Source organism: Acomys minous, assembly GCF_964271855.1.
Source record: "Acomys minous genome assembly, chromosome: 1".
Taxonomy (NCBI): domain Eukaryota; kingdom Metazoa; phylum Chordata; class Mammalia; order Rodentia; family Muridae; genus Acomys; species Acomys minous.
In genome coordinates, this window is record NC_140483.1 from 54713911 (window position 1) to 54737500 (window position 23590).

The 23590-nt window shown below is 52.2% G+C and overlaps 1 protein-coding gene across 3 annotated transcripts in view; it reads left to right on the top strand.

Moving 5' to 3' along the window:
- The first annotated feature begins 1484 nt into the window (after positions 1-1484).
- The window catches only part of LGR6 (leucine rich repeat containing G protein-coupled receptor 6), a 126131-nt gene continuing 104025 nt past the window's right edge, over positions 1485-23590 (top strand). Inside the window, exon 1 of one of the 3 annotated variants that reach the window (XM_084796243.1) lies at positions 1485-1893. In XM_084796243.1, coding sequence (XP_084652369.1) covers positions 1682-1893 — 212 coding nt within the window. In that variant the 5' untranslated portion in view covers positions 1485-1681. Of the gene's footprint in view, positions 1894-21952; positions 22012-23590 lie in introns of those variants that run through there. The other 2 variants (XM_084796241.1, XM_084796242.1) reach the window with 2 other exon arrangements.

A 23590-nucleotide genomic window follows, 5' to 3' on the forward strand; every position in this document is an offset into this window, starting at 1 on the left:
TTCAGCACTGCGTTTCTCAGGAATCTAAGGAGTTAGCTCTTGAATGAACCTCCCATAGGCAAGATGGAAACTCAGCTCTGAGCCACCCAAGCCTACTTCAGAAGGCTGCTCCAGAGATGGAACGGGGCCTAAGTGTAGTTTTCCAGCCTTGGTTGGAGTCCTGAAACAAGCGGGGGGGGGGGGGGGGGGAAGTGTTGGCAGAGCCAAGGTGAAGGCAAAGGACAAGTGAGGCAGAAGGCAGAGAGGACTTCTTTCTGCAGGTCTGTATGGCTGTGGGGGGCCGTGCTGTGGCCTTCCTGCAGCCTCATCTTCTGTCATGGCCTCAGCTGGCGCCCTGGAAGCAGAGCTCTTCTGGCTCCTTGGTCTGAGTGTGAAGCTCTTTCCATGCCAGCCCCAGAGTGTCCACAAAGAGCAGAGAGGGGTTGGTGAGAGCTTTTGGGGTATAGAAGTAAGGGGGGAGGGTGTGTTGACTGCCTCTTATGTCCGCATGTCTCTGGTGCGGATCACTGGGAGTCAAAAGGCTCCCAGCCTCGTCCGGTTCTACTCTAGGGCTTAGCTAAGAGAAGGATCTGGAGACCGGATGAAGGGCCCACTGCCAGCTCTCTGTGGCCCCAGAGAGAGCAGGGTCTTGACTCCAGTGCCATTCCCCATGCTCTCCAAGGTCCTGGGATGGATTATGACTGAGCTGCATCTGCACCACTGAGCCTCCAGGTGGCGCCAGGGCACCGACTCGCTGGCAAGCTCTGTGCAACCAGTTGCACAGAGGGCAGCCCCTCAACTGTCCTGGGTCCTGAGATCGGGGATGGGGTGATCTGTAGACCTCAAATCTGACAGCCTATATGAGTTCATTTCCATGGCCTGGGCACCTGGTGGAATCCACGACAGTTTCTTTGGTGTCAGGACGTGGCTCCTTAATGAGGGGTCCCTCGTCGTTCTTACTGCTAACCTGCCAGGAACCCCTCCTAGCCCAAGACCGCCTTCCTTCCCCGGTCAACAAGGGTGCAGAGGACCCATTTGAGCGCTAGCTCTGAGGTTATTCCCGTCAGCCGTGTGACCTTGAACATCTCTTTCTCTCGGGTCTCTCTACATTTCAGCCTAAAATCTGGTAGTGGGGCTGGTGTCTGTGGAACTCTGGAATCTTTTCCTAATGGCCTTCTCTGATCCCTTGAGAGCCCCGTGGCTGTTCCCAAAGTCCCAGACCCAAGCTCTGGGGACACACTTTCTGTACAAGTGCAGGACTCTGATGTGATGACCATTCTTAGCTTTGGATTTCTTTGCTTTTTTCATCGTCCTCCCCCCCTCTCCCTCCCACCCCACCCCACCCCCTGCCTTGAAAATCTTGCCAGCTGGGAAGGAAGGAGGGAAGGGGAGCGAGAGCCACGGCGTAGAAAGTTTCCTTGACTCCTCCTCCCACCCCCCACCCCCGTGTCTCCCTCCCTCGGCAAAGCCCAGCCTGTGAAACTCAATAGCGAAGATCACTCAACAATGCCTGCCCCTCTCTGACTGCACCGTCCCGCCGCAGTTGCCGCCGCGCCCAAGCGAAGTAGAGCGGGGGGCGGTCCCCACCGACGGCGCAGCCCTCGGGCCCGCCCCGGACCCGGAGGTGAGCAGCTCGCTCACAACTCCGTGCGCTCCGTGCGTCCAAGCGCCCGCCAGGTGCCCCCCGCAGCCCGCCGCCGAGATGCACAGCCCGCCGGGGCTCCTGGCACTGTGGCTTTGCGCCACACTGTGCACCTCGGCACGCGCGGGCAGTGACCCCCAGCCTGGCCCAGGGCGTCCCACTTGCCCGGCTCCCTGCCACTGCCAGGAGGATGGCATCATGCTGTCAGCTGACTGCTCCGAGCTTGGGCTCTCAGTGGTGCCAGGGGACCTGGACCCCCTGACGGCTTACCTGTGAGTACTCACCTGCTCGTCCCTGCTGTTCTTGATGGCTGCCTGCCCCCACAAACACACGTTTGATGCTCTGCGACGTGAGCATCACAGGAAGGCTCTTTCTCTTCCAAGCCTAAGACTGAACGAAGGGCTAGGGAGCAGAGGAGAGTTTTTAGGAAACTAAGGACAATACAAGGAGCAAGCCGGGGCCTCCTAGCTTCCTTTCCCAGGTGCTGTTCCCCACCCTAGGGGCTCAACGTGGGAGTCTAGGCTTGGGAAAGTGGGGTGTGAACTCTGAACAAGAAAACGGGGAACGCGGGGACCGGGGCAGTACCTTCTTTCGCAGTCGTCCTCAGGAGAACAGCACCCAGGAGGCTTGATGAAGGCAAAAGTTACCTCCCTGGTGTGAAGCGAGGGTAATGTGTCTCAGTCGGGTGGGAGCCGCTTCTCCTATAGCAGGAAGGAGAACTGTTCCACGGAGGCAGGCGCCTTGGTGACAGATCTCTGCCATCTCCTCTCTTTAGAAAGGCACTCCACCAGTACTATCTCCTTGTGTAGAGGTCTCCTGCCCCCTCCCCAGGCCTCCCTGAAGTCATGTCCCAGGAGGCCCTGTTAGAGACACTAATTTGTGGGCAGGCTCCGAGACTGAAAACCAGAGAACCATTTTTAGAGTCTGAGTTGGGGGTGAGGCGGTGCATGAAGGGGACCCTATTGGGGGTAGCTGTCTCTGAATCAGAGAGCCAGAGGCTGTAGGTACCCCATACCTGGGCAGGAGGGGGGATGGGAGCCCATCTCAGACCACCTGGCCCCCCGCACACCCCCCACTCTGTGGGAGAGGCGATCTCTGGCCTTCCCTGCTTTTCCTCAGAGGAAGAGAGCAGGTAGAAAAGTCTGGGTGTGATCCCAGAGCTCCCTAGGGCCTGAGAAAGGCTCTCTGAGCTTTGGGGTCCTAGAACTGATGAGTGGTGAGGAAGAGGAGCTTGTGCTTGCCCCAAAGGCTCAGCAAGGGGGGTCAGGGTGCAGAGAGGACATGGACCTGGTGAATGTGAGTAATCCTGATTTAGAGCCCCTGTGTGTATGTGTGTGTGTGCGTGCCCCTCCCTGTCTCTATGCCCCCTTTGGACATCCTCCTTCACTCCAGAAGACACAGGTGTGGGCTCCAGGGAATCAGGACAGAGAAGCATCCATATTCCAGAAGGGCAAGCGAGTCCTGCACAGCCCAGGGGGTGCCGGGAGAGGTGAACACGGGTACCTGGGAGGGTACCTAGCACCAGGCAGAGTACAGTGATTCTGGGCCCACCCCAATTGCACCCCCAGAAGCCCTGTTTCTAGCAGTTTTACATATTAGGGGTCTATGACATTGTTTCATTGGAAGACCAGGAGGATGGCTAAAAAAGAGTTTAGAAATGACTTCTGTTGAGCTTTCTTTAAGGACAGCAGGAGAGAGGCCTCTTGCCTGTGTTAAAGGGGCAGAGCACACAGGACCTTCCAGAGGGTGGCAGCTCAGGCCACCTTTCTCAGCACCTGAAACTTTCAAGACTAATCTGTGGACTCCCCCCCCCCCCCACTGGCAGAACTTGGGGACAAGGGCAAAGTGTTTCACTTCGGGGATCCAAGTGTCCCACTGTCCGTGCTGACAAACAGCTCCCTGATACTTTGACCCAGTGTCCTCCGATACGTGATGCATCTTTGGGTTAGAAGAGGTCAGGGTTTCTGAATGCTTCCTGAGCCTTTCTGGGTGCCGAGGAACCCCTTTTCTTCCAAGGATAGGAGAAAGGAGCGGCGGGTATAGGTCATGGGATGATGTAGAGAGTTTTACAGCAATATCTGCAGTGTTGGAGGGAGGTGGGGAAGCCTTGCCTGGTCAGGAGTCACAGGTGGGTTATAGGAGAGGGCCATCTGCTGTCTGGTGGAGGTGAAGCCTTCCATTTTTGCTTTCTCAGAAGGACCGAAATAACATTTTACTCATGACTGACTCTCTCTCTCTCTCTCTCTCTCTCTCTCTCTCTCTCTCTCTGTGTGTGTGTGTGTGTGTGTATCTGTGCTGGTGTACACGTGTATACAGGTAAAGCATGCAGTGTGTGTGGAGGCCAGGGGCCAACCTCAGGCATTGCTTCCCGGGAGCTGTCCACTTGTTTTCTGAAGACAGTGTCCCTTGTTAACCTGGAGCTCACAGAGTGATCTAGGCTGCCTGGCCGGGAGTCCCATGGATCTGCCTGTCTTTCCCACCCTACGTGGGAATTACAAGCACACACCACCCTGCCTGACTCTTCTGCGTAGCTTCTGGGGGATGGGGTGGGGGTGGGGCAGGAGTGGGGGCTAGAAATCAGATCTTCATGCTTGTGCATCAAACACATCACTATCTGAACTTTGCCCCAGCTCTGCGAAGGCATTTGAAGGTAGCGCGGGATGGACTGTGAGGAGCCAGGCCAGGCATAGCTTGGTGTTCCTTCCCTTTTGGTAGTCTTCGGACCTGTCTGTGGACCGCAGAAGACACCCCAGGGTCCTCTTAGGGCTTTCTTGACAGAGTCTCAGTACAAATTACTTGACATCTGCTTCCCACCCCAGGGTGGTAAGATTTCTTTGTAGCCTGTACAGGTCATGAATTGGCTGCCTCCATCTCCCTCCATCCCAGTTCCAAGGGGGAGACCGAAGGAAAGTCTTTATGTCTATTTATTTGCTACACAAGTCCAAAACCCATGAGCACCCTGGGGCCCGATGCCAGCCAGTCCCGCTTGATCAAAGTTAGGAGTTATTCATTTATGCACAGTACCTCAAGTGTCTCCAAAAGGGCTCCTCCCACACCGTCATCAGAGAGAGGCTCAGCGAAGTCTGCTGGGTTTTGTGCGTCTCCCTGGGCGAGGCCTCTTATGGGAAGGGATGGAGTGGACTATGGCGCCGCTGGCTCCGGGAGCACTGCAGTTTGTGGTGATGTGAATGGGAGGTGTCCTGTCATATCCCAGCACATACGAACACAGGAATATGCGTGTAGCAAATGCTTGCTAGGCGAATAGCGCCTGGGTGGGAGGATCTGGGCACGGACATGGAGACCCTTGTTTGCCCTGAGCACTGAGAAGTGTTGGAGAGAGTGTGTCTGTAGCTCTGGCTGCAAACACTCAGAGGCTCAGCATGCCTTGTTACCCACTAAGCACCCATTTCTTTACTCGCTGCTGCCAGGGCTTTCATTCTATGCCAGGCTGCTTGCTGCCTTCTGGGGAATTCACTTCCTTCAAGACTGTTGTAATAAAATGGGTTTGTGTAAAAGGTCATGTGTGTGTGTGTGTGTGTGTACACTCACCCGTGTGTAGATTCAGAGTAATCCTGTACCACTGCCTGGGGATGTCTATAACTAAACAGAGGGAGGCAGAATATTTTAGGGAGAGAGGAGAAGGGTTAAGGATGGGCACTGGTGTAAAAGGCAGTGCTAGGTGAGCCAGGGCCAGCTTATTGGTTTATGACTTGACTTGGTTTCTCCATCTATAAATGAAGCTAATATCTGACTCACTCAAATGGTTGCTGTGTAGGTTCACTAAGATAGTGTCTGCAGAGGGTTCCATATGGGGTCTGGAAGGTGGAAAATGCAAAGAACGGTGTTAGTAGTACTGTCTTTAGAGAGTCAGAGTCAGGAGGCAGTTGTCTTGGAAGGCTTCCTGGAGCTGGTAGCCCTGTATGAGAGTTGTAGGGCATGTGTATGTTGAGGGCTGTGGCAGGAGAGCACAGTGCCCAGGAGACAGCTGTGGTGGCTACGCTGGTGACACAGAACAGCTTTATCGCTGTCCCCACCAGCTGGTAACAGTCTCAAGACTTCATGGATTGGGAGTGGGAGTGACCAAGGGGAGATCCCAGCCTGCTCTCGGGCTTGACCCAGATGGGTTCCCAGAGGGCTGTGAGATGAGACACATGTGGCCACAGCCAGGGAGCATTGGCCCCGGGGAGGGTGTGGGTGTGGGTGTCACTCTTAGCTCTCTTCTTCATCTTGGAAGCCCCCTTCCTGGTCCAGCCTCTGCTCCCTTTAGAGCACTGTGAAGTGGGGTATGTTGGTTCTAGTCCCCAGTCACTCGTGGGTGGGAGACCCTGGGTAAGTCTCTGGGACTCCGTGCTTCATGTTTGGCTGCAAAGTAGAAAAGGAGAAACAGAGAAACCCTGGGCTCTTCGCTACTGGTGTGGAATGGGGAGAGCTTTGGGGAGAAGGCTTGGCAGGGGGTGCAGAATCGGGGAGGAAAGGGAAGAGTCCACGCGGTCCCCAGACCAAAGCATAGAGGAGAGAGCAAAGGAGGGGTGGGGTAATTCCAGGAAGTGGGGTCCCACGGGCCCTCCCTTGTTGAAGGAGCCTGGGGAGTTTGCTGGAGGAGACTGAGTGTGTGTGTGGGGGCTGACACCCCAGTTCAAAGGAAAGGCAGGAGACAGCCTTAGGCAAAAAGAAAAAGGAAACCTCTGGGCTCTGGCAGCAGTGGGCACGGGTGCGGCTGGGTGGGGCACCAGTGGGAGAAGAAAGCCTGGCTCAGAGGGAGTTGGCCCCCAGCCCGCTAAGCACCACCACCTTCCCCCTCCCAAGGGCTCTCGCTCTGGATGGTCCCTTGTGCCACAGCCTGCTTCCTACCCAGACCTAGGCCCACAGGTGACAGAAGAACAGAGCACAAGAGGAGGTGTTCATGTGGGTGCCGCGGGGTATTGGTAGGATACCAGGCTCCGGAGAGCAGCACAGGCAACTCTGACATGGGGAGAGTTTTTAAGCCCAGGCCCAAAGTTTTCATTTCTTAACCTAAAATGGAAATACTACTTGTGTCTACCTAGAAGTGTTGCCAGGAAGACCAAAGGGGACATGGAAGCACATGTGACAACTCTCATATGCACTTTAAACACTGGCACTTAAAAAGCAGCGACTGTGGTATTCTCTGTCTCTCTGTCTGTCTGTCTGTCTGTCTGTCTGTCTGTCTTTCTCTGTCTCTCTCTGTCTCTCTCTGTGTCTCTCTGTCTGTCTGTCTCTCCCTCCACTTACAAGGCCCAGAAGGGGGGATGGCTGTGATGCAAGAGCTTCATCTTTTAGGGCCCTTCAGAGGGCTCCTTCTTCCTACTGACTTCTTTCTACACTAATCCCCTCTGCTGGCCTTCAGAGAAATGGCTTCCAAGGAGCCATTTCTCCTGGGTTCTGGAGGAAGTGATCCTGTGAGCAGCCCCAAAGAGGAGGAGGAGAAGGAGGAGGAGGAGGAGGAGGAGGAGGAGGAGGAGGAGCAGCCAAGACTGCCTGAGGGAGACTGCCTGGAGAGTCTGGCTGCTCCCCAGAAATGGAATACATTTTCTTGGGTATGGCCTGAAGAGAGTAGTGGGGGTGCTGGGGCCTAGGCTTGGTTTCGGCACCGAGAGAGCCTGGAAGGGCCCAGAGTAGTCTCCCCATTGCTCATCCCTGTTGGGCTGTGTGACCTTAGGCTAGTAACTGGTTCTACTGGGAGCAGGGCCAAGGCCAAGGAGTCCTTGTGGGGCTTTGGTCACCTTGGGAAGGTGCAAGAGTAGGAGATGGAGAGGGGGGGGAGGAAAACGGGTGTCCCCTCCCTCTACTGAAAATAACTTCCGTTAGCCAAACTGAACGGACTTGTTGACTTAGGGGCTCTCAGAATTGTGGGAGCCCCTTTGTGCTATGGAAAAGGTGAGCACCCATGTCTAACAATAGTTCAGGTCTCTCCTACTGCCCTTCAGACATGGGAGAACAGGTCCCAGGAGGAGAAAAACAGCCGAGAAGCCAAACTTGGGCAGTGAGCAAAGAGTTATTTTGGAAGCAGTGAAAGTACATGGTGTGTGTGTGGGGTGGGGTGGGGGGGAAGCTCAGGGCTTGGCACCGAGCCCCCCGGAGCCATGCCAGAGCAGGCCACAGCGGGCTGGTGGCGGGCAGGTGGGGGCTGGGCTGGCAGCTCAAAGGCAAGGTACCTCTAGAGGAGAGGTTTCCTTTGTGTCCCGTCCCAGCCCTCTCTTAGCTGCCAGGCTTTCTCCTCCAGGGACCTCCGAGGGACTTGTGCCCTCTGACTAATGGAAATGTGGCCATGGCAGCACTGCGTGCCTGGCTTTCTGCCGCTCCTGTCTGCTCCTAGGTGCTGTGGGGGATGTCTTACTGGTTACAGTTTTTCTTCCTTCCTTTTTTTTTTTTAATTTTTTTTATTAATTTATTCTTGTTACATCTCAATGGTTATCCCATCCCTTGTATCCTCCCATTTTTCCCTCTCTCCCATTTTCCCCTTATTCCCCTCCCCTATGACTGTTCCTGAGGGGGATTTCCTCCCCCTGTATATGCTCATAGGGTATCAAGTCTCTTCTTGGTAACCTGCTATCCTTCCTCTGAGTGCCACCAGGTCTCCCCATCTAGGGGACATGATCAATGTGAGGCACCAGAGTTTGTGAGAAAGTCATAACCCACTTTCCACTCAACTGTGGAGAATGTTCTGTCCATTGGCTAGATCTGGGTAGGGTGGTTATAGTTTTTCATTCCTTCGATTGTGACCTTAACCCAGAAGCACACTAGTTCATCAAGAGGGTCCATGTTTAAGGCCCAGGCAGGATGGCACCTGATGGTTCCAGAGAAACTCACTTAGGAACCTGCCACCGGGCCTTAATTAATCACGGCAGTTGCTGGCACTTCCTGGTTGGTTGCTAGGGGGCAAGAGCTGACTTCAGGCACTCTACCTGAAGCACTTCCTGTAAACCCTGTGTGTGGGGGGTTTGGGTGAGGCCCATCTTACAGTTGAGGAAGATGAGGGACTTAGAGTCTAAGATCTCTTGTCTTCCTCGACTCTAAGATGGGCCTCGGCTCAGTGGTTAAGAGCACTGCCTACTCTTCCGAAGGACCAGGGTTCAATTCCCAGCAACCACATGGCAGCTTACAACTGTCTGCAACTCCAAGATCTGACACCCTCACACCAATGCACATAAATTAAAATTAAATAAAATATTTAGAGTCTAAGTTCTCTAGCTGGTCACCCCTGGTGCAGGGGTTTCATCAGAATATAGTCTCCCTAACCATTTTGGATAGTGCTGCTTGGAGGTTTGATCTGGAGGCTTCCGAGCTCCAGAGGGATAGGCTGGGTTCTGAGTGTGTCAAAACCCCAGGCTGAACATCCTCTCAAACCCTGTGCCCAGTCTCCTCTATCTCTGAAGAGCAATCAGTGCCCAGGCCCGTTTCCCTCTCACACACCAGCACTGACTTCTAGGGACCCATCTGTGGCAGCTGCTTCAAGGGGGAAGGTGTTGGGGTTCAGCACAGCTAAGGAACTGGGGAGGTGAGACTGTCATCTGCAGTGTTGTCTTTGAGGCAGTCTGGTAAGTGGGGATGTGATTGAGGGAAATGGGCCAAGTGTTCATGAAAAGCGAGCTCACTGAGGCAGACCCTCCTGGGAGCATCCTCAGAGGAGTGACAGGTTGACAGGTGCTCAGAGAGAGAAGTGTGGTGGGTTCAGGGAAACCCCGGAGAAAGGGAAGAGGCTAAGACTCAGGGACCTGAAACACTTTGTCCACAGGCAGAGGACCCTATAGAGAAAGCCTGGAGCCCTAGGACAGTACCCTAGGGCTTTCTTTTTGTTTTGTTTCGAGACGAAGTTTCGCCATATAGTCCAGGCTGACCTCAGGTTCACAGTGCTCCTCCCTCAGCCTCCTGAAAGCCGGGGTCACATGCATCCTTCACTATACTTGGCACACATTGGTGCCTTGTGACACATTCTCTTCTGCACCGCTCTCTGAGGCAGGAGGTTCCAGAGAAGGGCTCTTTGCCTTTCCTCCTCAGGGCGCACGTTTAAAACAAACAAAACAGTCCGAGGTGCTCATCAGCTAGGGCTTACCAATCGCGTTTCTCAGGCCAGAGGCATCACCAGCCCCGGACAACATCTGGCACATCTGGAACCACTGCTGTAGAGGAAAGAGCTCCCTCTGTACGTGTGTGTGTGTGTGTGTATGTGTGTGTGTGTGTGTGTGTGTGTGTGTGTGTGTGTGCGCGCGTGCGTACATTCATGAGTGATTCGGCCCAGGGTTTTGCACTTTAGGTGTGTACGACTGAGCTGCATTTTTGGCTTTTACATTTAATTTATTTTTAGGTGTCTATGTGCTTTGCTTGCATATATATCTGTGCACGATGTGTTGTCTGGTGGCCATGAAGGCCAGAAGAAGGCACTGTGTTCCCCTAGAACTGGAGTTATAGGCAGTTGTAAGCTGCCAGGTGGATTCTGGGAATGGAACCTGGTCCTCTGGAAGAGCAGCCAGTGCACTTAACCATGGACTCATCTCCCCTGTCCCTAAGGTTTTGTTTTTATTTTTGTTTTTGTTTTTGCTTTTAAGCAAGCTCTCCACCCTCCAGCTTGGCCTCCTCCATGCAGGCCCCCCGCCCCCGTGCGTCATGTACCAGTGCACCTCATTGCCTCTGCCAGCTTGTTTCTGTAGATTCAAAAATGGAAATAATCACACCGAACTCCGAGACAGACACTTGTAATTTGGCACAGTGTTTGGCACACTGCCATGGCTGGTACAAGGCAGTTCTGTTAGTAAGGATTCTGGCGTTCCCTTGGGAGAAACATTTGGAGAGAGAAACTGAGTCTGGTGTGAAGAGGTCTTTCGGCTCACCTACCTCCCGCTGCCTGTCTAGGACCTTGCTGAGCGCTGGTTCCAGAACACAGTTCCTCTACCCTCTGTCCCTGCTGCTAGCCCCACCCCTTTTGCCCTTAGAGGTGTTGGAGAAAGAGGAAGTGTCCCTGAGTGTCCAGACTGAGGTGCGTGGTGGGAAGATGCTGAGGGTCTTCCATTGCACCAGTGACAGGGATTTGGATATGGTCCCCAGGCCCAAGGCTACAGCTATTGCAGGGGAGAGAGGGAGGGGAATGGGGCATGGGGGAGGGGGGCAGAGTCATCACTACTGCCCCTCATCCCAAACCTATAGATTGCTGGGTTCTCTGCAAGGGGGGAAGAGTGCTTCCATTTATTCAGGAATAAACAGGAGACCCAATATATCAAGGTTGATTCCAACTCCACTGTGACTTGGGTTTGGATTGCACCCCACTTATTACTACTGGCTCCTGGGAAATAGCCCCAAAGTGGCTGCTGCTGAAAGGTCTATAACATGTCCTAGAGGGGGATGCATCATCAGGTCGTCTGGTTCTGAAGCTTCTTTTTTTTTTGCTAAGTCTCCAGGGCTCTCCAGCTTGCTCTGTGTTCCCATGCATGGCGTGGCTCAGGAGGGTAGACTGAAACCCGGTAGCATGTGAATTCTGGTGACACCTATCACCTTAGCTCATGCGGTACTCCTCATGGCCGGGATGAGGCGTCTTGAACTTACAGGCTGTCACGGGGCGCAAACTCACTCACTCATTCACTAGGCTGACATGGATGGAATGCTTGCTCCTTGAGATGCCCGGATAAGCCCTGCACAGGGTTCTTCACATGAACGTCCCATGTGAGGACAAGACAACGGCTACCTCCTCTTTCAGACACCCTCCGGAGACGCTCGGGGAGGGGGGAAACGCCAAAGTGAGGTGAGCATGTGTCTCCTCTGCCCTGGAGGCTCAAAGCAGGGCTGATAAGACCAGAACAAATAGCACACAAGTGGCAACCTTGTGCGGAGTGAGAAGTGCAGGAGGAGGAAGGGCCAGATAACCACAGGCAGCGGGCAGGCGGGGCAGAGGGCAGCGCTGCTGAACTAACGGATGCCTTATGTGGCAATCCCTAGAGAGGCAGTTGTGGTGCGAGAGGAAAACCACACGCCCTAGGGTAGATGATCTGTGCTAACACTCCTTTGCCAGGTAGTGTAAGTCTCTCCCTGATGAGTTACAGGAAGTGAGATCCTGCCCAGGGGAAGTGCTTTTCACACAAGGGAGTGCGATTTTATTTCTCTTGAAAAAAAATTTTTTTTGCCTCATCAGATTCAGAACTTCATTGCATCAAAAACAAGGGATTGTTAGGCCCTGGCCACCCGTTCTCTTCAGCTTGGAAGCCTCCTGTAGGCAGGGCCTATGCTCCCTATTTCTCAAGGATCCTGTTAGACTTCTTCCTTCCGGGCACTTGCAGAGCCATAATATAGGTCTCTGCCTGCAGGGGGCGCTCTGGATAGGCCATAGCCAGCCCACCTATGCTTAGTCTTTGCTTCCTTCCTGTCAGCTCCAGATCTGGGGCAGTGTGGGCATTTGAGGATGGGAAGGCTGGATCAAGTGTCCAGTGATTGCAAGAGTTGAGGCAGGAAGGAGCCGTAAACAAATCCCCTGCCTTTGTGGTGGACAGAGCTGGGTAGGAGGAGGGGAAGAGACACGAAAGGAAGGCAACTGTTGTCTAGGAGAAAAAGCAAGAGAGAATTGGGACAGGACCGGGGACAGGACCACCCTAAGGGACAGGCTTCACTGAGGATGGACAGTAGCTCAGGACCCCAGAGGATTGGAGGTGGGAGTCGGCTACCTCTGATTCCACCCTGGACTCCAATCCTCTAGCAGGGTTGCCTGTAAGCTGGGTGACTGGCCCCAGTCCCTTAGCCTTGGCCCCTTCACACACTTACCACCTGAACAGGACCCTGTGCTCTGAGGGGCCCTAACTCGGGTTGGTGCTCTGTTATTACCACAGGAGAGTGAGCGTTCCGAAGTGAGGGGACTTAACAATTTTAGTTCACACTGGATCCTGCCCGCTGTGCAGCTCCCTCGGCTCCTAGGCTAGCAGAGCCTCACGCTCTGGATTGTAGAGTGGGGGGGGGGGTGATTTTCGCCTGGACCCAGCTCCCATTCCAAATAGTCCTATGTTCTGTTTGTTTCTGAATGTTCTTCCTCAAGTGGACTAGGAACTGCCTGGATAGACAACCCAGGGACTGTTTGTTATGCGTGGTAGCCTCTTCTTACCCAAGTGGGGTGCGTTCCAAGACTCCCCTGTAGACACCTAGGTGCTCAGATCCTACATCCTCTGCACCTCTACACACCCATGATGCGTCTTAATTTATTGATTGAGCATGGGAAGATGTCACCGACAGTAACGATGAAATAAAACAGAACAATTAGAACAGCATAACAGATGCCCTGTGACGTGTAACACAATACACACGTCGCTTTCCCACAGCTAAGATGGCGCCCCCTTTGGGTCTGATGGTTAGGTGACGGGAGTAGGTGACATCCTTCTGTGGGGTGCCACATGGTAGAAAGGTGAGCTTCTGCCCAGATGTGCCGGGGGCGGGGGTGCAGGGCTAAAGAAAGACTGGGCATACCCAGGTTGCAGGTGATCTTTGGTTTAAGAATGGCATCTGCCAGGCATGGTGGTGCATGCCTTTAACCTCAGCACTCAGGAAGCAGAGGCAGGCTGATCTCGGTGAGCTCAAGACCAGCCTGGTCTATGAAGAGAGTCCAGGACAGCCAGGGCTACACAGAGAAACCCTGTTTTGAAAAACCAAATGACCAAAATGGCATCTGCAGGGGGTCACGGCTATGGAGTATGCTGTGCTGGGATGGGCACAGGGCCACACTCAGTCCAAATGACACAGATCTAGGGAGCTGATGGAAAGGCATTGAATAGCGGGAGTGTGCACGTGTGGGAGTGTGTGTTTGTGTGTGTGTGCGCGGGCACGCGGGCACACATCCTGCATGGCAAACTCCATCCTAGTGTCTACAGTGCAACAGTGGTTAAGGCACTAACCCTACTGTCAGTCTGGGTTCAGATCCTAGCTCAGTACTCAGGAAAACACTCTTATTTTACCCTTTAGTTTCCCTTTATAAGATGGAATTAATAATGATACACACCACATGGGGATTATGAGGACCACTTGAATTAGTTTATGGAAAGTGATGACTACACATAGTATCAGTTAGTGGACATTAGCAATCATTAGATTTATTTCAACCGACAAATACTCAGTGAGTGTGTTCTTAGTAGCAGGCATAGCTGAACCACACAATGGCATTGGTTCCCAGTATAATGTCCTTTCTTCTTAAGGTTCTACTTTCTGCAGTTTCAGTTAACTGTGGCCAAACAAGGTCTGGGAATGCTATATGGAAACTCCCAGAAGTAAGTAGTTCAGAGTTTAAAGCCGTGTAACACCTCGTGCTGCCTCCAACTCAGCAGAGCTCTGGATCATGCCTGTGCCCAGGGTTTCTGTGTTGTAGATGCCACCTTCTTGCTCAGTAGCCCTCTGGTGCCCAGCTCCACTGTGAGGACACCGCAGTGCAGGCCTTCAGTGTAAGCAACCCTTGCTCTATTTAAAGATGGTCCAAAGTGCAAGAGCAGGGAAACCGTCAATTCATTTAAATTACAAAAATAATGAAAGTGGGGCCGGAGAGATGGTTCAGTGGTTAAGAGCACCGCCTGCTCTTCCAAAGGACCCAGGTTCAATTCTCAGCACCCACATGGCAGCTCACAACTGTCTGTAACTCCAAGATCTGACACCAGCACACATAAATTAAATAAAATATAAAAAAATGAACATATAATAAACTGTTTTAAGAGAATGTACGCACATTCACTTGAATTGTGTTATAGTATATAGATATAATTATTGTTAGTTACTGTTGATAGTATCTTACTATGCTTACTTTATGAAATATATATATATAACATGTATGTAGTATATCAGCTTTGATATTATATGAGATCTTAGACACCTGTTGGGGGCATCTTGAAATGTATCCCTTTTGGAGCAAAGGGACCACTGTCTGATAGACAGTCCCCAGGCCATCTGAGGAGGAAGACAGTCTTGAACTCTCAGTCATGAGAAGCCCTCCTCCCTGGCTGCCTAGCTTTGCTAGCTCGCCCTGCTCTCCACTGGGCCTTCTCCTGCAGCAGGCCATCCTTTTCAGTGTGAAGGATGAGGGGTCAGTAGGCCTCTTCCTCTTATGTCTGCAGCTCCCCTCACCCTACCTGCCCGTAGCGTTAGGCTTTTCTTTTCTTTCTTCTGTGGAACTGGAATCAGAGGCCATAGGCAGAAATCTGCCACTGTCACCTGTTTGCCTTGGCCAAGACCTGGTTTCCTTGGGCCCATTTCCTGCAGGTGAGCGGTCCTGACCCCCAAATTTTATAGAGACAAACAAAGATGCAAAGGAGGTAGAGAGAGGCAGTGTAAGAGAGCCAGTGAGAGGGGGGTTGATAGGAGGAGGAGCCAGCCCCCTTCCCTCATTCCCTGAGACTTGAGTTCCCAGGGCCTAGGACAGGGCTTGACTATTACTAGTTTGTGTGTGTGTGTGTGTGTGTGTGTGTGTGTGTGTGTGTGTGTGTGTGTGTGTGTGCTGACAGCATACCTAAGTGTTTTCAATGCAGAAGCCCAGGGTGCAGATTCCTCCCCTACCGGCTCCACTTTCACTTGACATATTAGCGTGGGAGTGCAAGGGCTCAGGGTTTAGGGGCATGCTAGTAGTAGAATTAGCATGGTGATTTTCAATCTGGTCAACCCTCAGATGTCTGATGTTGATGGACAGGTGGCCCTGGAGCCTCAGACGGTGGGGACGGGGTAGAGGGTGTAGTAACAGGGGAGCATTTAGAATTTCTGGAGCCGGGCCTGGGGAAGCCTCCTGTTGGTTTGCTCAGGTCTCTTGCCCCAGCCCTAGATGGAATCTACAGATGGGCAGAACAGACCGTTCAACACCCTGTTACCACATTCACCACCGCCACAGATGATCGCTTTGGTATTTGACCTTGAGACTATATGCTGGGAAGCTCTTCCTAGTACACCCCCCACCCCCGGCTGTGACGACCCTCTTCCCTAGTGTATCCTCTTTCTCCAGCTTCTTTCCTAGGAGAGACACAACAGCTAGCCCTGCTTTGTTAGCTCCAAAGGCATTAGTGAGGTGGACTGGGTTTTGCTTCATTTTGTCTAAGAAGAAGGTAGCCTGGCATATATAAGTTTTCAGAGATGCCACCTATGTGGCTCCCAGGGTCTGCCTGCCGCTGAGGAGCCCCGAGGACCTCTCTGTTTGGACACAAGATTCTGCTCACTTCCCTGCAGCACACCTGCCATCATGCCGCAGCTGGCCAAGGCCACACCCTTCCACAAGTGGCCTCATCACATGTAAAGGGACAGAGCTGGTGAGTGGAAGTGAGGCAGGGTGTTAGCCTCTGCCTGGCCCTTTAGCCAGGAGCTTTATTTAGGCCAGGCCACAAGGTGTTAACACAGTCAGTACTGTGCCAACCTGCTCAACTCTTAGGATGAAAAAAATGGTTTAAAAATATTTTAAACAACAACAACAACAAACAAACAACTGCTCCTGGAAAAGCACATTTGAAGCTAAAGGAAACAAAGAAACGTTACAACCAAGGTTACGGTGACTTCAGAACAGGTGCTGGAGAGAGAGAGAGAGATGAAGAACACCAGACTCTTACCATCTAATGTAGAATCAGGTTGGAAAACTCTAGAAGGTAGGATAGTCTCTCCTTTTAAAAACAGGGTCCCAGGCTGGACTTAGCAGTTCCTCTGCTTTAGCCTTCTGAGTGCTGGGACTGTAGGTGGGTACCACTGTATATATGTGTGTGTGTGTATGTGTGTGTGTGTGTACCTAAGCCAGAGGTCAGCCTCAGGAGCTGGAGAGATGGTGAGATGGTGCAGATGGTTAAGGGCTGGCTGTATAAACACTGTGACCTGAGTTTGGTCCTCAACACCCACACACTTTCTAAAAAGCCAGGTGTGGTGACACTCACTTATAATCTCAGTTCTGGGGAGGCAGGGACAAGTGGATTCCTAGATTTCTTGGACAGAGAGCCTGGTCTAATTGTCAAGCCCCAGGTCCCAGTGAGACTCTCTCCTTCCTAGCTACCTGTGCTTAGTGAGGCATCATTAGTTCATGACCAGGGTCGTAAGGAGAAGCCCTGTGGACATCACTTTTGAGATACTGCAAGACCATGGTTAAGAAACGGGTTCAGATCTGTAGATCTGGGGGATGTTGGGGGTGATCAGGAAAACATCAGATTAGTCCAGATATGTAGGGCTGCCTAAGATGTAGCTACTTTCAGAAAAACCCTTCCCAGTCTTCAACTCTGGAGAAGGTTCCCTTCTACATCCTACACTACCCTGGATCCTCACCTGGACTCTTTGAAGTATACTTCTCTGTTTCCCAGAGTTGGGCGAGAGCACCAGAAAAACAGAGCCTTGGCCGCCAGTGCACGGAAAGTGCAGGCACCAGCCCCACTGTGTGTGGCGTTCAGAAGTATCCGCGGAGCGAAGGAAGCAGCCCCACTGTGTGTGGCGTTCAGAAGTATCTGTGGAGCGAATGAAGCAGCCCCACTGTGTGTGGTGTTCAGAAGTATCGGCGGCGGAGCAAATGAAGAGATGAATAAGTGAATCAGTGGACGAATGAGTACACGAAAGGCCAGCTGCCAGCAGCTACAGAGCAGAAAACCAGCTCAGGCTGGAGCAGATGGGCTGTCTGCAGAGACAGGGTGGGGATGGAGGGAGCCCTCTCCAGACAGGTGGTGGCACTAACCTGGCTCCACTGTGGGCAGGAGCCTGAGGTGTGGCATCCGACCCAGACGGCTGCGGTGAGGACAGAGCCGCAGTGGGGAGCCTCTTAAGCTGCCAGGCAGCCAGCTCACGGCCAGGCTTGGGTTTCATTAGAGTGAGACATCTGTTCTATAAAGCCTTTCACTCCGAGGCTTTGGCCTTCCCTATTCATTCCCTTTATTTTTCTGTTTAAAGGAAGACTTCTTTTGAAAATTTCCACCCTGTTCTCAACAGGCTAAGATGAACAAAGCTATGTGCCCGCCCCTAGGCTGGGTAGGGCTGAGGGTTTCGGGGGACTTAAGGAGGTGGGCACCTTGAATCCCAAAGGTGTGCTTGGCATTGGCATAGTCACTGAAGACTCAGGATGAGTAAGAGCTGCATTCTGTGTTTAGAGAGACCCCAGGCTGGGAGGTCATAACATTCCACCCTAAGCATTTAAATACCAGGCAGGAGATGTGCACAAGCTGGTCATAGGGGCACCCAGGAGATGCCTAGGGTGGGGGCGACAGAAGGGAGGACTGTGTCTCATGTGGAATGCTGTGAGGGTCCAGGGAGCTCAGGAAGCTGGGTCTGATGCCAGGGAGCTCTGGGAGGGAACTCAGGGGAGACTAACGCTCTTAGTCATGCCAATGAATCTCGAGTGTTTATTAAGGGACTGTTAAGTGCCAGAGTTTGTGCAAAGGGCAAGGCATGCACAGAAAAGAAAGATGAAAATGAGGCACCAAAACAAATGTTGCATTTGTTGCATCTCAGTGAGGTGACATCTAAGAAGCATCCACAAATTACCAAGGATGTACAGAGGACCCTTTGCCAGGCTGAAGTTCACTGAAGACGTTTACTTATTTCTATTTTTTAAAGAGCTCTATTTTTATTCCTGCGTATGTGTTTATGCCACCGATGTGTAGGTACCTGGTGTAGGTACACCAGAAGAAGGTATCTGATCCCCTGGAGCTGGAGTTACAGGTGTTATTGCACAACTTGATATGGGTGTTGGAAACTAAACTCGGGCCCTTTATCTTCTGGAAGAATAGTAAATGGTTCTTAACCACTCGGCCGTATTTCTAGCCTCTCCTGAAGACCTCTAGAAAGTGGTTTTAAATTTTAGTTTGTGTGTGTGCGCACATGTGTGCATGCATATCTATCTATCTATCATCTATCTACTATCAATCATCTATCTACTATTTATCATCTATCCATCTATCTGCCTGTCTGTCTGTCTATCTATCTATGCACTTGTGCATGTAATGGCCAGAGGTCAATGTAGGGCATCTTCCTCAATTGCTCATTACCTTATTTAAAATTGTTTATTTTAGTTTGTATGTAGGAGTGTTTTGTCTACATGTACATATGCATACTACATGTGTACATACATGTCTGGTACCCAAAGAGTCCAAAAGAAGGCATCAGTCCTCCTGAAACTGGAATTGAGAATGGTTGTGAGCCACCATGTGGGTGTTGATATCTGAACCCAAGTCTTTTGAAATAGCAGCACCAAGCCCTTTGGACTGCTGAGCCATCTCTCCAGCCCCACCTTGTCTGTTTGTTTGCTTGTTCATTTGTGATAGAGTCACTCATTGAACCTGGAGTTTACTGATTTGGATGTGCTGGCTGCCATCGGACCCAAGGAGCCTCCTGTCTTTGTTTCTTCAGTGTTGGGATCACTGGTGCACCTGGGTTTTTATGTCAGTGCTGGGGATCCAAACTCAGGTCCTCATGCCTGTACGGCAAGCATTTTATCATCTGAGCCATCTCTGCAGCCCATCTTGTGAATTTTAGAGATGGTCTCCATAGATCAGGTTGACCTTAAGTTCATTATTTAGGCAAAGATAGGTGCCACCATGTGTGGCTCAGGGGAAACATTTAAAACTAGCTCTTAGATGGTTCACTGGTAGGTGTCTGCCTAGCATGTGGGCTGCATTCTTAGCACTACAAAAGGAAAATCAGTCTTTTTTTTTCTCTTTTCTTTTTTCTTTTTCTTTTCTTTCTTTTTTCTTTCTTTCTTTCTTTCTTTCTTTTTTTTTTTTTTTTTTTTTTTTTTGGTGTTTTGAGACAAGGTTTCTCTGTGTAGCCTTGGCTGTCCTGGACTCACCTTTCAGACCAGGCTGGCCTTGAACTCACAGTGATCCACCTGCCTCTGCCTCCTGAGTGCTGAGATTGAAGGCATGCACCACCACATCTGGCTCCTGCCAGCTTTTTAAAGTACAATTCACATTGCAGAAAAGAGTATGTAGCGTAGGTTGAGAACTCCATAAATTTTTGCCGGTGAAGACATTGTGTAAGCAGCAGTCAGAAGAACAGAACATCATATCTTTGTGGAAGCTCTCTACTCCCATGCCCTGGTCACCAGCCACTCACAGGGGCAGCTAAGATGGTGAGTTCGGTGTTGGCTTTAAGCTTTATGCAAAGGGGAGTTATGTTGCATCTGGCTGCTTTCCCTCAATGTGTTTGTGATTCTTGCCTATAGCTGCTTGTCCTGGTCTGTTCATCCTCGTGGCTGTGTGGTACCCACATGGGTGAACACAGCACAGTTTGTCCATTCTGCTGTGGCTGGTGCTAGGCACTTCCCAGTTTGGGGCTGTTATGAACACCACTGCTACGAGTCGTTCTGTACGGATGTTTAATGAGTAATGAGTACATAGATGCATTTCTGTTGGTTAAATGCCCAGGATGGGAGTTGCTGGGTCAGAGTAGACCTCTGAGTCTCAAGAGGCGGAGTGACCATTGTAGGTGGAAAGTATGAGATTGGTTGCCGGCTTGGCCTGAGGTACCAAGAGAGGGAAGTGATGGCGGTTAGCAGAGGGGGAGGGCAGGAGGGTCCCAGGGTGAAGGGTGGTGCACACCGGGTCCCACCTGGCATGCCCATGGCATTTGTGTCAGTTTCCAGTGGCAACTATGACAAAGAGTCACAGGTCTCGTGGCTTAAAGCACAAGTTATTCTCTGCCAGCTCTTGATCCAGAGCCCTGAATGATGAAGCCGTTACTATGGCAGCTCTATTGAAGAATCCATCACACACGTCAGTGGACCCCATCTCTTTCTGTGTGTGTAATAAGGGCAAACATCAACAGATTTTGAACCTTCCTGAAGGGTCCAGGGTGGGTTTCTCATCTCAAATCTGTCACTTACTATATCCACAAAGACCCATTTCCCCAGTAATGTCATATTCTAGGCAGCGGTACAGTTGTGTGAGTGTGTGTGTATGTGTGTGTATGTGAGAGAGAGAGAGAGACAGAGAGAGAGACAGAGAGACAGAGACAGAGAGAGAGACAGAGAGACAGAGAGAGACAGAGACAGAGAGACAGAGAAAGAGAGACAGAGAGAGACAGAAAAACAGAGAGACAGAGACAGAGAGACAGAGAGAGACAGAGTCTATCCACCTCACTATCCCCCATGGCTCTCCTACATACACACTTTAATTTCTCCCTCAGCTCTAGGTCTGGGCATTTACTGGTGGGGGGAATTATGCTCCTAGCACCAGCTTCCTCCAGAAAGTCCTCTCTCATGGTACTTTGGCCCACAGGTTCTTCAGAGTCCCCTAGCATTGGGGTTCTGAGTTCTGTCCAAAGTGGATCTGCAGTCTTCTCAGACCCAGGGTTTCTGAGTAGCTGGAACCGTTCTTTCTCCTTGTTATACAAGGCACACACATTTCCTGTCTACTCAACAAGGGATTTACATGCCAGGACACCGAGAATAAAGACCTTGACCCTGGGTACCTTTCCATATCAGTCTGGTCTAGCTAAGGTGTTGAGCCTGGTATAGTGGGCCAGAACCAGGGCGGCCTTTCTAATTTCCTATTTTTCTCCAAACCACTCTCAACGCCCCTGCCAAGTAAGGTGGACCTGGTTGTTACTTCATCCAAGGACCTGTGTGACTCCACACAGCACAGAGGAGGGGAAGGGGAGGGGATGGGGCATGGAGTGAGCCCAGCCCTTTGCCTTTCCTTGGAGAAGGCTGGAAGGCAGGAATGCCTTTGGCTCAGAGACCCTGGCCAGAGATCAGAAGATCAAAGGAAGAGAAGATCAGGGGCGAGGCAGGTGGCACCACAGAGAGAAGCAGCAGCTGGTGCCTCCTAAGGGCAGGGCTGACCCAGAACGCCCTCCCCTGCCACCTCGCCATCTCTGTGCTTTGCTGTGTGGCTTCTCTCTGATGGAGGTGTTGGGGGTGGGGGTGGGGTGAACGCTCCTGAAGGAGCAGTATTAATACCCTCACGCACCTGGATTCCCTACCACTTACACCTCACAGCAATTCACTCAGGAGGGACTGCTATACAACCCTTACACCCAGAAACTGAGGCACACAGAGGGTATAAGTAACCTTAAGACCATCAAACCACTGCTCACTGTTAGTGCCAGGCCACAAAGTGTTTCTCTGACAACAGGGCACTCCATAATGGATGGCCGAGAACGCCAGTACAACTGCAGAATGAGCAAGTGGGGCACGGTGCCAAGAAGGACTTCTTGTTGGGCCGGAGTTTTGAACCTGGACCTTCTGTATAGTCAGTCTTTCCGCAAATGTGATGAACCAACTAGGCAACGGGTTGTAGGAGAGAGGTAGGCGAGTGGGGCTCCATTTATAGGGAAGGACACGCCCGCGGGCAGAGGCAACAGAACAAGAGTGCCTGGGTAGAGCACAGAAGGCCTCAGGGGCTGGATAGAGCTCAGAGCACTGGAGCCGCCCGGTGGCAGGCGGGGCTGCAGGGGCGGGGCCAGAGGCGTGGTACGCGCAGGTGGGTTGGGGTGACGGGAGGAGGGCCGGAGGTGGGGGTGGGGGTGGGGGACGCCGAGCTCCAGAAAGCGCCACAAGGTCCGGGGAAAGGAACCCCAAGATCTACGATATGGGTGGCGCCCTTCTGGCTGTCCTTGTCTCCAGGTGCGCTTGGGCACAACAGAACTAAGCCGGCGTGGGTTCTCTCTGCCGTGGCTGTGTGACTTGGGGGCCGGCTGGCGTTTCCCAATATCCGTCTCCTCCCTTAACACGGGGACTATGCACATTCCCTTGCCTGTGAAAAAAAGCGGGCCAAATTAAATGAGACCTAGAAGGTGCCAGCGCTGTGGGTGGGAAGAGAAGAGGCTGCGGCGGGTGGGTGGGGGGCGGGGGTGACGGGGGGGGGGCGGGGGCCAGCAGCAGAGGCAGCTGTCACATGGCGCTCCCGCCAGATTCAGACCCAGTTAGAACACGCTAGGCTGGCCCGCCCGGGAGGGTGTTGGTGCTGTTCAGTGTATGAGACACCAGCAGCAGGGTGCAGCCAGAAGGTTCCCTCCAACCCCCACTACATTCGGGATCGCCACTACCCTGAATCAGCTCCTCATCTCAACACTGAAAGCCTGGGCACCATTCTGGTCCCGGATGGGGGAGGCTCCATCTATGTGAGCACAGATAGATCGGGACCATGCATTGGCGGCCTTATGCCAGCCCTGCACCCAGACACTCCGGGGTTGGGTCTCTCAGGAGTAAAGAACTCAGTTAAACAGTCTAGAGCTGTGCGGGGACTCCACCTGCTTGCTGCTACTGCGTTCGTCTCTCTAGCTCCTTTTTGACCCTTCTCAGCTCTAGTAGCTGAATCTGGTAGTAGGGCTTGAGGCACAAGGACTGCCAGGCAGTTCTCCCTTCCAGGAGGGCTGTGGGGCCACTTTGGTGTTGATCTCTCTCTCTAAGCCTTAGAGTCTAAGAGGTTCCAGCATGCAAGGGCAGTTAGATTTTACACCATGCAAAGCACCTTGGCACAGGGATGGCCTTGTAGCTGGAGCTAGAGATCAGAAACAGACGCTGGCAAAGGTGGGAGACCCAGGTTTGCAGAACTCAGTGGGTTATTCCTCACAGACGTGGCTGTTGTGGCCCTAGAAAAAGCCTCAGCGGTTAAGAGTGCTTGCCACTCCTCCAGAGGACCTGAGTTCAGTTCCCCCGACCCCACAGTGTGTTTCTCATGAAGTGCCTGTAACACTGCCTTCTCTGACCTCTGAGGGCACCCCACCAAACTCTCTCTCTCTTTCTCTCTTTTGCTTTCCCCCCCATACACATAGACAGACAGACAGACAGACAGACAGACAGACACACACACACACACACATGTACACACAGACACACAGGAATAAAAATAAAACAAATAAACAAAAAAGAAAATGGATCTTGAAGCTGGCTCGTGTGTGTGTGTGTGTGTGTGTGTGTGTGTGTGTGTGTGTGTGTGTAAAGGACAGAGAGTTGGGATCTGTGGTGGAACTCCCAGACTGTTTGGGGAAAGCAGCCACAGGAATGTGCCATCAGAGGGTAGGAGATGACAGCTCCTAATCAAGGACAGGATCCTGTGG